Below are 13,454 nucleotides of genomic sequence, written 5' to 3'. Positions count from 1 at the left end.
TGTATTAAACCTTAGTTGAATTGGATCAGAGGAAAATAGCTATCTGTCAGCCGCGTTGCTGTGTTCTCATTGATCTCCTTGAGATCTGAATGGCATCAAACTTATTTTTGAAGTTTGCATTTACCCTGTTGTGTTGAAAATGAAAAAAGCAAGTCTCTTTTCCCAACAGACAAGTGACTCCATGTCAGTTCTGAATCTAAAATTCAGTGATAAATGACCCTCATTTCATCCTGTAAACTCTGCGAAGGTTGCAGGGCGTCACATTTACACACCAGTGGATGTTTATCTGTATTTATTGTGTAAAATTAAATGTGAAATAAAGATAGCTTCCGTGAAACAAAAAACAAGACTTCTGTTTTACTATAGTCTGTGACATATTATTGCTTGCCTGTATTAGTGTTGATATTGTATTTTTCTAATGTGGCGCTAGTGCGCCACCTTGCGGTTATTACAATTGCCTGTAGCTGTCCGTGACAGTTGTATTTTTCTGAAACCCGAAAGAACGTCAAGCAAACCTCGTTTATGAATAAATTAAAAAAAATTAAAAAGAAGCTTTGATTCCTTTGAATTTGATAAACTAAAGTCAAGACAAAAAAATATTTCGGCTTTGACATGCGGTGTGATATCACAAAGCTGAAATCATGTAGTTTCAAAACCTGCGACAAGACGTCTGTATTTAGTAGATAACACAACAAATCTTTGCTCAGAATGTATCCGGTTTTACTTGCAGCTAACTTCTGCAAACTTCACTAAAACCATTATTACCGCCCCCCTTTCGTGCGGTCTATGAAGTCGTCTTTTGGACTCTCGCAACATTTTCCGTCAAGTTTGACATAATAAGCAGGAAAATGGCGCGTAATTAATTCCCTTTGCCTTTTAAATCCACAAACACACCGACGGATAACAGCTAGCCTTCACTGGGAGTGAATACGTTACATAGAAAGCTATGCTGTCTTAAACGTTAAATTTGTTCACGTACTAATATACTGTATCAACCTGTGACTTGAAAAAGTGGGATTATAATTGCGCATATACTGTATATTTTACATTTGCCACATTTCCCCCCGAGTGATGTGAAAGTCTTTTTCCTGTCGGTGAAATAAAAACATTATTATTATTTTGGCTGAGATTTTTTAAAACAAACATGGTGCAACACTGTATTTTGTAACACCGGAAGTTTACCGCACTCCGGCTGACTTGACACTAAGGTGGAAAAGATGGCTGCTTCGGCGGCAACGGCGAGTTCTTCCACTGGTTTGTGTCCAAATTACGCCGTGGTCTGCTCGTTCCTGGAGCGCTACGGAGCGTTGCTGGACCTGCCGGAGCTCACCTTCCCACAGCTGGAGCGATATCTGCGGGACACATCCTCAGGTGAGGTGGGGAAAAGCCGGTGGTGCTGACGGAAAGACGGGGAGACTCCACCAGTGCATTAATGATAATGGGACCCATGCTAGCAGGCTAGCGGCTACACTAGCTAGCCGTGTGTTATTGTGTGCTTTTCCAACCTTCGTGTTTACTCAAACACAAGTTAGCCGTACCGCAGAGCTACTGTTCGAAGTGCGAAACGTGTATATGCACTAGTAAATGGCTATTGTACCGTGGGCTTGCTAATGTATCCGATGTTTGCATACTTTTTGGCTTTTTAATAGGGCTTATTTTTTCCAAGCAGCCTTTATCTGCTGTTGCAGCGTTACTCGCAACACAACACAGGCAGTATTAGGTGTCGTTAAAACGTTGGTTGACGGCGTAAAGGCGATGATCGTTCAGACATTGTTTCAGTGAGATTTAATAACAACATAGTCAGGTTGCCATTATTTGCGGCGAGCAGCATATTTGCGCACTTTATTCAGAGTTAAAAAATATTTTGTCATGTAGTGGTCCCACAGCGCCCAACAAGGAACCCCTAAGTACGATGACTTCCTGTGTTAGCTTTCAAAGTAAAACTGTTCCGGTGCCCTAACTCGATCAAGCTGCTGTTAAATGGACTATAACGGTGACACTTTGACTCAGAAGGACTTATACTTGTACATATAATGATGTTTTCTGTAAATTTATTTGCCAAACGTAGTCTCTGTCCTCAACAACGCAAACTTTCCGGAATCCGTTCGTGCCCGTAATTGCCGCCAACTTGACTATTGTTTAAATTACTCGGAATATTTTACGCATGCGCTTCTGATAGCATAGATTTTTTTTTTTTTTTTAATTTTCTCATCACGGGTTTGATTTCAGGAAATTAAGCCGTGTGTGTGTGTTCATGAAAACCATTCTGAGCATACAGATGTTGTGTACGAGTGTGTCATTTCCCTAACATTTATATTATTTGAAAATTACTTAATTTAAACTCTTTACGACTATGAAAAGTCCTTTACTTCAAGGCATTCCATGTAACGTTGTGTTGTTCTCGTTATCTGTCTTTTCTTTTATACTGAAGTTTAATGCGTTTGTTGGCTCACATATTCCATAGTGGCTGTGAATTATTCATTCATTCGTTCATTCATTCATTCATTCATTCATTCATTCATTCAAACACACGTAAGTTAAGATAGAACAAAATGTGAATCTCCAATAAAATATATCAAACTTTTTTACAAAGACGCCTTTAGCTTTCGTAATCTTATCTGCTGATCTGACTGTGGTCGCTATTATTATCATCATCATATTATTATTATTATTATTATTATTATTATTATTGTTGTTGTTCAGCTGAGATAAGATTTGTGTCTGTTGTCCTTCTGTCCTCAGTTCCGAAGCTGTTGGTCGATCTTCATGTCAAGTTGCTGAGGAAGATCGGCAAATCAGTGTCAGCAGACAGATGGGAGAAATATCTGGTCAAGGCATGTTTTCCTACTAACACAAAGAAGCTGTTTGATGAATTGTGACAGGGATTTACAATTTTCTTTCGCTTAAGGTCACTTCCATTGTGTCCTTCTAAACAGAAGTTACATATTACACAGTGTTAATGCAAGCATTATTCATTTACATGTGGCGTTTCCCTGCAGGTTTGCCAAGAGTTCAACACAACATGGGCGTGGGAACTCGAGCAGAACGGATACAAGGAAATGCAGACGGAGTGCAAGGCGGCCATACTTAAAGTAAGTTGTTCTTTATGTTGATAATGAGGTTGTTCTTAGTTTCGCTTCAGTGTTTTAAAGATTGAAGCGGCCTTGACATTGTTGATTATGATTTATTTATTCCCTTTTTTATCTGAAGTTTATTTTGTTTTTGCATGTACGTAGTCAATCATCCAGGACACTGTAAACAGTCAAAATGTTTGGACCCTCTGATCTCAATAAACCTTTAACTTATCTCCCCTTTACTTCAGTACTTGTGCGAGTGCCAGTTTGATGAAAATGTCAAGTTCAAAACAGCCATCAATGAGGAGGATCCAGACAAGATGCGTCTGCAGCCCATTGGCCGGGACAAAGACGGCCAGATGTACTGGTTCCAGCTGGACCAGGACGACAATGTGCGGGTCTATGTGGAGGAGCAGGACGACCTCGACGGTTCATCGTGGAAGTGCATCGTCAAGTAAGATGACCAGACGCAAGTTGCACGATTGAGCTCAATGTATTTTTCTGGTTGCTGACAAAGCTGCGCATTTTGTTTTTACCACTGCAGGGACAGAAACGACTTGGCCGAAGTCGTGGCGCTGCTCAAAACACAGATTGATCCAGAGCTGCTTAAAAAGGACCTGGAAAGCAAAGCTGCGGCTGAGGAGAAGGAGAAAACTGAAGGTATACATTTTCACTGTAGTTATTATATCATTGTTTTTATTGTAACCAGCTGTGAAAACTGGGATTTGCACAAATTTAAAAAATGAAATTAACCATAACCAGCGTAATGTTATGACAAGTGATTCAGTTTCCTGAGATCTACCTTATCCATCATCTTTTACCGCTCACCTTTGACACATTCATTTTATCTTTTAACGCAGGCGACGTTAAGAAGAGTGAGGAATCATCAGACGAAGACAGCGAAAACAAAAAGACTCTCTGTCAAGCACCAAAGACAGAGAATCATGAGAAACCAGCACAAAAAGACACCTCAACACCCGAAGAGTCTAAATCCTCGCTGAATGGAATTGTTGAATCCAAAACTGAGGCCAAGCCCTGTTCAGAGAAACCTCCCAGCGATGTCAGCGTCATCACAAAAGCGCCGAAAATTAAAGAAGAGCCAGTGGAGGCGCTGCACACTAAAACAGGCACATCAGTGAGTCAGCCCGCCACTGATACCACATGTTTGCCCATAAAGACAGAAAAGCGTCCTGAGGTCAAGAAGAGCAGCGAGGAGATCCAGCAGGCTCTGAAGAATGACCAGCTGGCCAAAATCCCTCTAAAAAAGAGAGGGATGAAGTTCAGCGAAGACTTTGACAAGACCAGCAGCGTCATCGTCACAAACCCTCTTCCTGCTCCACTCAGGGAGATTCCCAAAATCCTCCCAACCCCTGAACAGACAAACAAAGTGCTGAACGATCACGTCAACGGTGAGGTGAAGCCCGCGCCAGAGAAACATCTTCAGAGGAACTCTGACCCTCTGGCGGACAAAGAGAGGATGGTTGAGTCTGTGGAAAGCAGAGAAAAGATGATGGCAGATGAGAGTGAGAGAAAAGACGAGAAAGGTCAGAAAGATTTGACGAGTGGTGCTGAGAAGATCGCTGAGGCGACGCCGGCGGTGGACGTTCGGAGTACGAACGTGCAGGCTGACAAGGAAAACGTCGCTGCAGGAGAGAAAACAGAGCCACTTCCTGCACTCGGAGTTATCAAAACTGCTTCGGCCAATCATCACACGCAAGACAAAGCACCAGAGTCGAAACCAGCAGACGTTAGAGAGAGTTGTATTGTAGCCAATTTGCCCCGGGAGTCGGATAAATCGTTAGCGACTGGTGAGTCGGAGAAAGAAAAGAAATCCTTTGGGGAGAAGAAGCAGACGGAGGAAACCAAGATGTTGGAGGTGAAAGAAGCTGCAGCCAAGCGAGTGGAAGCGGAGGAAACCGCAGAGACACCACGCGCTAACGAAGCAAAGCCCGAGAGCTCAGGAGAGAAGCCCAAAGTGGAGGAACAGCGCAGAGACAAGGACCAATCGGAGACATCGGTTGACTCTGAAAAAACGCAGTTGTCTCCTGCTGCTAAAAAGGAGGAGACAGTGGAAGAGAAAGATCACAGCAAGAAACAGGATGTTACACCAACCCCCGATAAGGATGGGGTGAAAATCAGCGAGAAGTCTGAGGAAACATCCAAGAAGAGTGAAGAGAAAACAGCTGAAACTTCAGAGAAGCAGCAGAAGGATGAAATCAAAGATGATTCAGCAGCAGCCCTGAAGAAAACCTCAGAGGAAACCCAGCCCGAAGAGGAAAAGACTCAAGTCATCAGCACGGACTGCAAGATTCAGGACGACGGGAAGCTGAGCGACTCCAAGGCTGAAACCATGGAGGTGGAAGAAGCCGGCGGCAAACAGGATCGGACGGAGCCACGAATGGACGACAAAGCCGAGACCATGGAGAAAAGATCTGAAGGGAAAGAGGAAACTCCCAGGAAGGTGTCTAAAGAGGAAGATCAAAAAACTGAAACTGCAGACAAGGAAGAGAAAATGGAGTGTGAGGAACGGGCCCAACCCACAGAAGTAAAACAGCCGCCGTCGGAAGGTAAACCGAATAACGGTGAAGGAGCAAAAGAGCCAAAGGACCAAGAAAAAACGACAAATGACAGCGAGAAACATCCACGTGAGGACAAAGAGGGTGAAGGAACTGATGGACCAATCCTTGGCGAGGAGAAAAGAACTGAGACAGCGACCAAAACGGATCCAAATGATGGAAGCAAAACCGCGACTGAACTGAAGACGGTCGACGGTCCCCTCAAGAAAAAAACAGAGACAGAAAAGCCTGCCTGCGAGGAGGAGGAGGAGAAGAAGAAGAAGAAAGAGGCGGAGGAGAAGAAAGAGGAGAAGAAGAAGAAAGAGGAGGAGAAGAAGAAAGAGGTGGAGGAGAAGAAAGAGGTGGAGGAGAAGAAAGAGGAGCTGGAGGAAGAAGAAGAGGCGGCGAAAGAGGTGGCGAATGGCGTCAAAGCTCCTGTGGAAGCCCCGAGTCAGAGGGGGAAGCGTCCAGTCCATCGGAGGAGAGCCGAAGTCCGGCGGGAGGAGCGGACGGCGGACTCGGAGTCGGATACCAACACGGGGATGTCTCTGAGGAGGTCACCCAGGATCTCCAGGCCCACGGCCAAGGCAGTGGAGATCAGCGACAAGAAGCAGGAGAGGGTGCAGACGGAGGAGAAGCAGGGGGAAGACCAGGAGTGGAGAGAGGAGGAAGAGGAGGCGGCGGTTGTGGAGAAGGTCGTCCAGAGGAAACCGAGGGAGAAGAAGCCCGACCAGGACGGCCAGACCAAACCCAAAGTAGGTTTCCTTTTTTGTCTTTTCCGTTTTCACTTCTCGTCGCGGCTTCTGCCAATTTTCTCTTCTTCACTCGTCGGCGCAGGGGAGGAAGAGGCGGAAGGTGAGGTGGTCCAACACCCGGACGCGTCGCAAAAAGCGTGGCTCTGAGGAGGAGGACGGCGGCGCGGCGTCGAGCGAGGATGACGACAGCGACGAGGAGGAGGACGACAGCGATGAGGACTACAAGGTGGAGCGGAGCAGGAAGAGGCGCAGCCGCAACCGGGAGAGGCGGAGCTCCGACTCGGACACGTCCTCGGACGACGACCTGCCCCCCAACGACGACCCCTGCAAGCACTGCGGCCTTCCGAACCACCCGGAGCTGGTGGGTCCAGTGGGCCGGTGGACGGGAAGAGAACCCGTCGACTCTCACGCTAACGTGTGGCCAACGTCTCCCCTCCGCAGATCCTCCTGTGCGACTCGTGCGACAGCGGCTACCACACAGCGTGTCTGAGGCCGCCGCTCATGGTCATCCCCGACGGAGAGTGGTTCTGCCCGCCCTGTCAGCACGTACGTAGCGTAACGCCAAGGGAAAGTGGAAAAAGAGGTTGGATGCGACCGATGACGTTTGGTTTGTTTCCCCTTTTGCAGAAGCAGCTCTGCGACAAACTGGAGGAGCAACTGCAAAACCTGGACGCCGCGTTGAAGAAGAAGGAGCGAGCTGAGAGGAGGCGAGTCCAGTAGGCTGGCAAACACCTGAGTCACGAGCTGCGTTTCCATTACCCCTAGAGTTGCGCAAAATCTAAATATCGCAATAAAAAAATGGCAATGGCAACACCTAAACTTCGGAAAACCTCTGAAATATGGCAAATACGGTTTTAACGCTCTTCAGGTGGTTTTTCAAACGTATCGATATAGAGGTGTATCACACCTGACATGAGGTACGGTGTTCACTTCAAGTGAAAATTGCGCTTTATGGAGACGGAATATTTTTTACAAGTAATCAAAGAGAAAAATATAACAACCATTCTTGACTGCAAACAAACGCAAGCGTAATTCTCATAAATCTCGTCCCGCGAGATTTACGAGAATTACGAGAATTACGGCTTATGAGCTTCACACCATGGAAAATCGCAGTTGTACTTTGTTGAAATAACTTCAACAAAGTTATTTGACTACTGCCACTGTTTTCTAACACCTCTGATTCTCCTCCAGGAAAGAGCGTCTGATCTACGTTGGAATCAGCGTTGAGAACATCATCGAGTCCTCAGTAAGTGGCTGCGGACCATCAAGTCATCAGCAGGATCGAAAAAAAAAAACGTGTTGATGAAAGAAGCAAAGTTAACAGTGTTGTCCAAATGAAGGTGGCGGAAGAGGAGCCAAAGCCCGAAATCGTCAAAGAGAAGAAGGAGGTGAAGCGAAGTAAAAGCTGGGGCCGCAGGTCAACTCGGAACAAGAAATCCATCAGCTATAGGTGAGGAGACGCGGCAGGGCAAGACTGAAGGAGGCCGCAGGAGGCGCAGCGTCGGCGGGCCGAGATTTGAGATTTATTTTGGTTTTTCACAAATGTCTCAGGTTTGACGAGTTTGACGAAGCGATCGAAGAGGCGATTGAAGAGGACATCAAGGAAGCAGAGGGTGGAGGTAGGAGAGCTCCAGCAGCTCACTGCTGCTGCACTACTGCCACCTGTTGGATTTTGTTGGCTCTTAAAATGCCCTTTCAATGTAGTTCACAAGTTCTTCTTTTTGAGTTTCTCGTCATAAACAGCTGATAGTTTGGACTTTTCCCCAGTGTTTGCTACTAAAACCTCATTGTCCGCTGGTGTTACTGTTGCGTCTTCACCCCAACAACGGCTGGTGTGTGACGGTTGCATGTTGATGACCACAGGAGCCGGTCGGGGGAAGGACATGGCCAACATCACAGGTCACAGAGGGAAGGACATCTCCACCATTCTCCAATCAGAGGAGGGCAAGGAGAATGGCCGGCCGCCAAAACCCTCAGCCGGCCTGCGCAAGAAGAAGCGCCGGCGGCTGAACGACCTGGACAGCGACAGCACGGTGGACGAGGAGGAGAGCGAGGATGAATTTTGCCTCAGCGAGAGGTATAAAATAAAAATAAAAAAATCACACTGAAGTTCTTTCAGCACAACCTTTTTCCTTAAGAACTCTCATCCACGGCTATCGCTCCTTGGTTCGCAGCTCGGAGGAGGAGTTTGTCGTCTCGGAAAACGAATCAGAGGCAGAATCGGACGCGTCCAACAACAGCGGCAAAGGCCGGCGGAAGCATCGGAAGAGTTCCCGGGGGAGGAGCCCGGCCCAGCAGCGACGGAGCTCCAGGAAGCGACGGAGACCCAAAGGCTACTCAGACGAGGAGGAGGAGGAGACGGATGAGGAGGACGAGGATGAAATAGGTACGACTTTTGAGATATTTTTTACTACATTACCAGTACTCACATTGATGCACGTACTCAAACCAAGAAAATTAAGCAATACAGAATAGTGGAACAAAAAATAGCTGGCATCTCTTCAAAGTTACTGTCTTTCAAATCAGAAGATGATGAGGACTGACAGACAGAGTTTTGACTCGTCATTTGCGCTGTCTCCTAGTGACGGAAGGTTCCAGTGAGTACAGCGACAGTGACCTGGACATGAGTCGGCGGCGGTCTCGGCGCAGTCACAAGAAGGCGGTGAACTACTGCGAGACGTCCGAGTCCGAGGGCTCCCAGGCTGGGACCAACCGCTCCAAGATGAAGATGAAGCCTCGACAGCGGCACGAGAGCTCCGAGAGCGAAGGTCAGTCAGAAGCAGACGTAACAGCAGCAGTCTGTTGTAGCCATTTATATTAAACAGGTTAAACGCTATGAGATTAAATACAAGGTGTATCTTCTTCTTTTTGAAATTGTATCTTTATTTGGAACTGACAAGCAAATTGCACAGTACAGCAGAATTCAAGATAATACAGATAAAAGTCCTTCCATTGTTTGTTTAAGTCCTGGTTTCCTGCACTCCTAGTCCGCCTCTTTAAGTATGTACCAGTTACAGGTACTACCCGAAAAATTTGAATATCAAGTAAAAGTTGTTTTATTTTGGCAATTTAACATAAAAGATGAAACCAACAAATTTTATTGAGCCATTGCACGCAAATTGACATCTCAAGCAGTTCCTTGTTATAACTTTGCTGATTAACATTTTCAGCTTATTAAAACCACAAACCCACAAACTAATTTTCTGAGTTTTTGAATTTGAGTTTTTTTTTTTAAGCTGCAAGACCTGATCAGCAAAATCCAAAGAAATAAAAACTTCAAATTGAATTGCAGAAATACAACAACCTTTTCAGGATATTCTAATGTTCTGGGTAATACCTGTAGATGTTTGATACTGTGAACAAACAAATAAGAAGCTGGGGGTCATCTGCTGTTGCTACCGCAAAAAACGTACATGATAACCCCGCGTTATTTGACTCTTTATTGAAATGACTTTTAAAACACTGAAAAACTGGATGAAATATAACTATTTTATGACTTACTTACGATTATTTCATATCCTTAAATTCGACGGGCTGGATTAAAAAGCTTAACGGGGTGCATACGGCCCTCGGGCCGGTCCAGATACTCTCTCAAAAAAAACCAACCTCAAACCTTGCCATGATCGCGTTTGTCAATCGCAGTATTTTATTTTGAAAATTAACCGTATTCTCTTGTGTTTCTTTGAGTGACTTCATGTCCAGCTTGACGTGGACGGCTCGCACACAAAATAGACCAGAAACTGAAACGATTGAGTTTGACGTGAACGTAATAACATGTTATTAACGCCTTAACTTCCACAGCCTGAATGGAAAGTCAGAGATTAATCATGATATAATAGTTTGACAGCCCTGTTGTCTGTTGTTTTAAAATGATTGATCTGTTTGAAAAAACAAAAAACAGAGAGTTCCTCGAGGGACTCAGAAGAGGAGTCCAGGGGTCCGAGGTTGAAGAGGAAGGCCGACTCCTCTGAAGAGGACTCGCGGCAGCGGCGCAGGCGCCTCGCACTCAAACGCCGGAGAGCCTCGGAAGACTCGGACGACTCGGACGACGACTCGTCGGAATCGTCGGAAGAAGATCGTCCCATCCGGAAGCGAGTGAACCGCATCGACTCGGACGACGAGGAGGAGGAGGAAGCGCCGGAGCCGAAGGAAGCGGAGGACAAGCCCAAGGAGAAGAAAGCACCTGAGGAGGAGAAGGAGAAGGAGAAGGAGAAGGCGGAGGAGGCGGAGGCGGAGGAGGAGGCGGAGGAGGAGGCGGAGGAGGAGGAGGAGAAGGTGGAGGAGAAGGAGAAGGAGAAGGAGAAGGAGTCAAAGGGAACAAGCGTTTCCATGCAGCCGGCCGGCGGACAGAGTCAGAACAAGGCGGCGGCCGCCTCCAATGCAGAACCAACCAAGAACGCACCAGCAGGTGGCGGTGCGCCAAACGGTCCAGTGGGCCAGGAGGCGGCAGCACAGGACGAGGATGAGGACGATCTGTTGGGAGTCACGGACCTGGTGGACTACGTCTGCAATAACGAAGACTTGTAAAAAAAAAACAAAAAAAACAACAAAAAAACAAAAACAAAAAAAATACCAAAACGGTGTACTATTTCATTTATTTTGCTGTATTGTATTTTTATATCTTAACTTTATTATTCCCTCCTGCCACCGGCACTTCTAGCGATCCTTTCTACGTCTTTGCCCCCCCACCCCCATGAGTCAGATTGACACAATGAACTGGACCCCTGCGACTCGAGTCGACCCTGTGAGGTTGTACAGAGGTGACCAGTGGCCCACCACCACCACCACCACCACCACCTCCCTCTCCTCTTCCTCACCCTGTACCTTCCTCCACCCCTCCACCTCTCCACTCCACATCGTGTCATCCTACTCCACTACCCCCACCCCACCCCACTCCACCTTACAAAACAATCCATGACAGAATCAGCACTGACATTTTAAATCATCTGGCAAAGAACATGAAAGAAATAGGACGTCATTTTACTAAAAAAACAAACAACAATTAAAAACTGAAAAAAAAAATCTTTTTTATCCCATGATCTTTCAAAGAATTCTGGCCACTGTTCAAATCTGGTAGTGTTTTAACGTGGTGCCCACTCACAGTTTGGTTCAAACGTCTTGATTGAAGTGCTTGTTGGAGGTGAAGGTCACTGCCGCTCATGTTTCAAAGCCTCCTGCTGCATTGGATTTTCAATTTTTGCCTCCAGCTCGAAAATGCCGACTGCAGCTGGTGCGCTTCTCCAATGTTCCCACCCGGTTAGTTTGTCCCTCCTGCTGCTCTGAGGCTGTCTGTTACTTTGACCTCCCAAGTACCAGCAAGGCTGCGATGGTACAAGGGTCTCCTAACACCGACTCCCTCACCGTCCTTGACGTTTGATTAGTATCATTATTTTATTTTATTTTTTACCAGTTAAATGAGTCCGGACCTTGGCAAACATGTTGTGTCCATTTTAAATCAGCTATCATTTTTTTTTTGTGTATTGTCAACGCATCAATTGAGGCAGTACATGTAGCAAAGAGGCAGTCGGTTCTTCTCAATTTGGTCAGAAAAGTCACTTGTGAGAATAAAAGCAAAACTTTACATGGTGTTTTTGTATGTAATGCAGTTGAAGGAGGGAATGATGAGTCTCACGCAGAGGCGCGAGTGGCAACACACATCTTTGCATCCAACATTTTCTCTCAAAAGTATTTCACAAAATGTGACATTTTTGACTTTTTGTACAATTTCTCACACTAGTGTTCAAACTTACATACATTTATTAAAAAAAATATATATTTAAAATAGCTGTAGATGAGACTATTTATTCTTGTCAAATAACCAAATTAGACTAATAACATTTGGACCCTCCCCCAGTCAGCCCTCCTATGTGTCTGTTCCTTTTTGCCGACGATAGAGTAGTTTTTGTATATTGTATACGTATATAATTATTTTAACGATGTGCGCTGCCATCGGCACCAGTGGTGGAAACCCAAGTTTTATTTCTTTGGGGACAAATTTAAACAAAGTGCGTCCTGCCTAGTCTAGGGTCCTCTCAGCCGGACTACATTTACTTTAATATCTGCAATTTTCTTTTTTTTCTTTCTTTTTTTTTTTTATAATGTATTTTTGTATATCTAAGCTGTTATGTTGTGTTGTCTCTTTGATCAAAATGTAAAAGTATTGTCTTTTCTTTGTATATTATCCTTCATTGAAGGTTGAAGATCCTGCAGTGCTTTATATGACTAAAAACAACAACAACACTAAGGTCCAAAATCCCCTCCTTCTCTTTTGCTCCTTTTTTTTATTATTATTTTCACTCCACTTGGCCCTCCTTCATACTAATCTTTTAAAATTTCAATCGTGATTTCCCGTTAAGATCTAAACGTCAAAGATTGTGAAAAAAAAAATCACTTTGGTCGGATTGTTGATTGTTTATCCGTTTTCTGAATGGGGAGGATGGGAAAAAGGAACAAACCAATGACTTTGCTGACCTCTGCTGGATCCAGTCTGTGTATATCTGTAGGTTTTGCTGTATTATACTTAGAGGCATTTTTAAACATGGAAAATATATCAGCAATTCTTTGGGATTGCATGAGTTGTTGTTTTTTTTATATATATAGTTTTTCTTTTGTAGGGAAGTGATAACGGCACAACTTCTTTTTTTTTCCTTTTTGTGCGTGCGTGTACGAAAAACCGGAAAACTTTGGGCATGCTGTATGAGGTTCTTCGGGGTGTTGCAGCAGCAGCAGCAGCTGTGCTGAGGGACGCAGAATATCTCACCGTTTGCAGTAAAACTGCCACAACGCATGTCGAAAAGAAAGGACTATTGTAGAAAAAAAAGAGAAAAATCGAGAACAGCCGAGTCTGACGGTGCATCAGAGAGTCAAAGAGTTGAGGCTGGTTTGTAAAAAAATATTTTGTACATTAGTCTTAGCATGGTGTTCCGAGGGCGAACCACTCTATTTATCATTCTGTTTTGATACTGGTTACAGCCAAAACAGGACGACAGGATGGGGGGGTGGGGGGGAATCCTCTATTAGTGCAACTTCTGTACACAACATTAGCTCCCTAGATTAGTCGGACAGATTCT

General features: G+C 45.2%; 1 protein-coding gene across 1 annotated transcript; it reads left to right on the top strand.

Annotated features, from left to right (window-relative positions):
- The first annotated feature begins 710 nt into the window (after positions 1-710).
- LOC142891970 (remodeling and spacing factor 1-like) lies at positions 711-13,378 on the top strand. The gene is made up of 17 exons (XM_076031935.1): positions 711-1,371; positions 2,743-2,834; positions 3,000-3,092; positions 3,323-3,528; positions 3,619-3,734; positions 3,935-6,384; positions 6,467-6,745; positions 6,826-6,930; positions 7,012-7,091; positions 7,576-7,630; positions 7,725-7,834; positions 7,936-8,003; positions 8,248-8,461; positions 8,559-8,770; positions 8,967-9,152; positions 10,286-10,518; positions 10,624-13,378. Exons 1-17 carry the CDS (start codon positions 1,218-1,220, stop codon positions 10,909-10,911), a joined length of 4,941 nt encoding a protein of 1,646 aa, XP_075888050.1. The 5' UTR covers positions 711-1,217; the 3' UTR covers positions 10,912-13,378.
- Positions 13,379-13,454: the final 76 nt, after the last annotated feature.

This window comes from Nelusetta ayraudi, unplaced genomic scaffold, assembly GCF_046127955.1.
Source record: "Nelusetta ayraudi isolate G7.1 ecotype Tasmania unplaced genomic scaffold, CSIRO-AGI_Nayr_v1 ptg000033l, whole genome shotgun sequence".
Taxonomy (NCBI): domain Eukaryota; kingdom Metazoa; phylum Chordata; class Actinopteri; order Tetraodontiformes; family Monacanthidae; genus Nelusetta; species Nelusetta ayraudi.
This window is presented reverse-complemented; position numbering and strand designations above follow the sequence as displayed.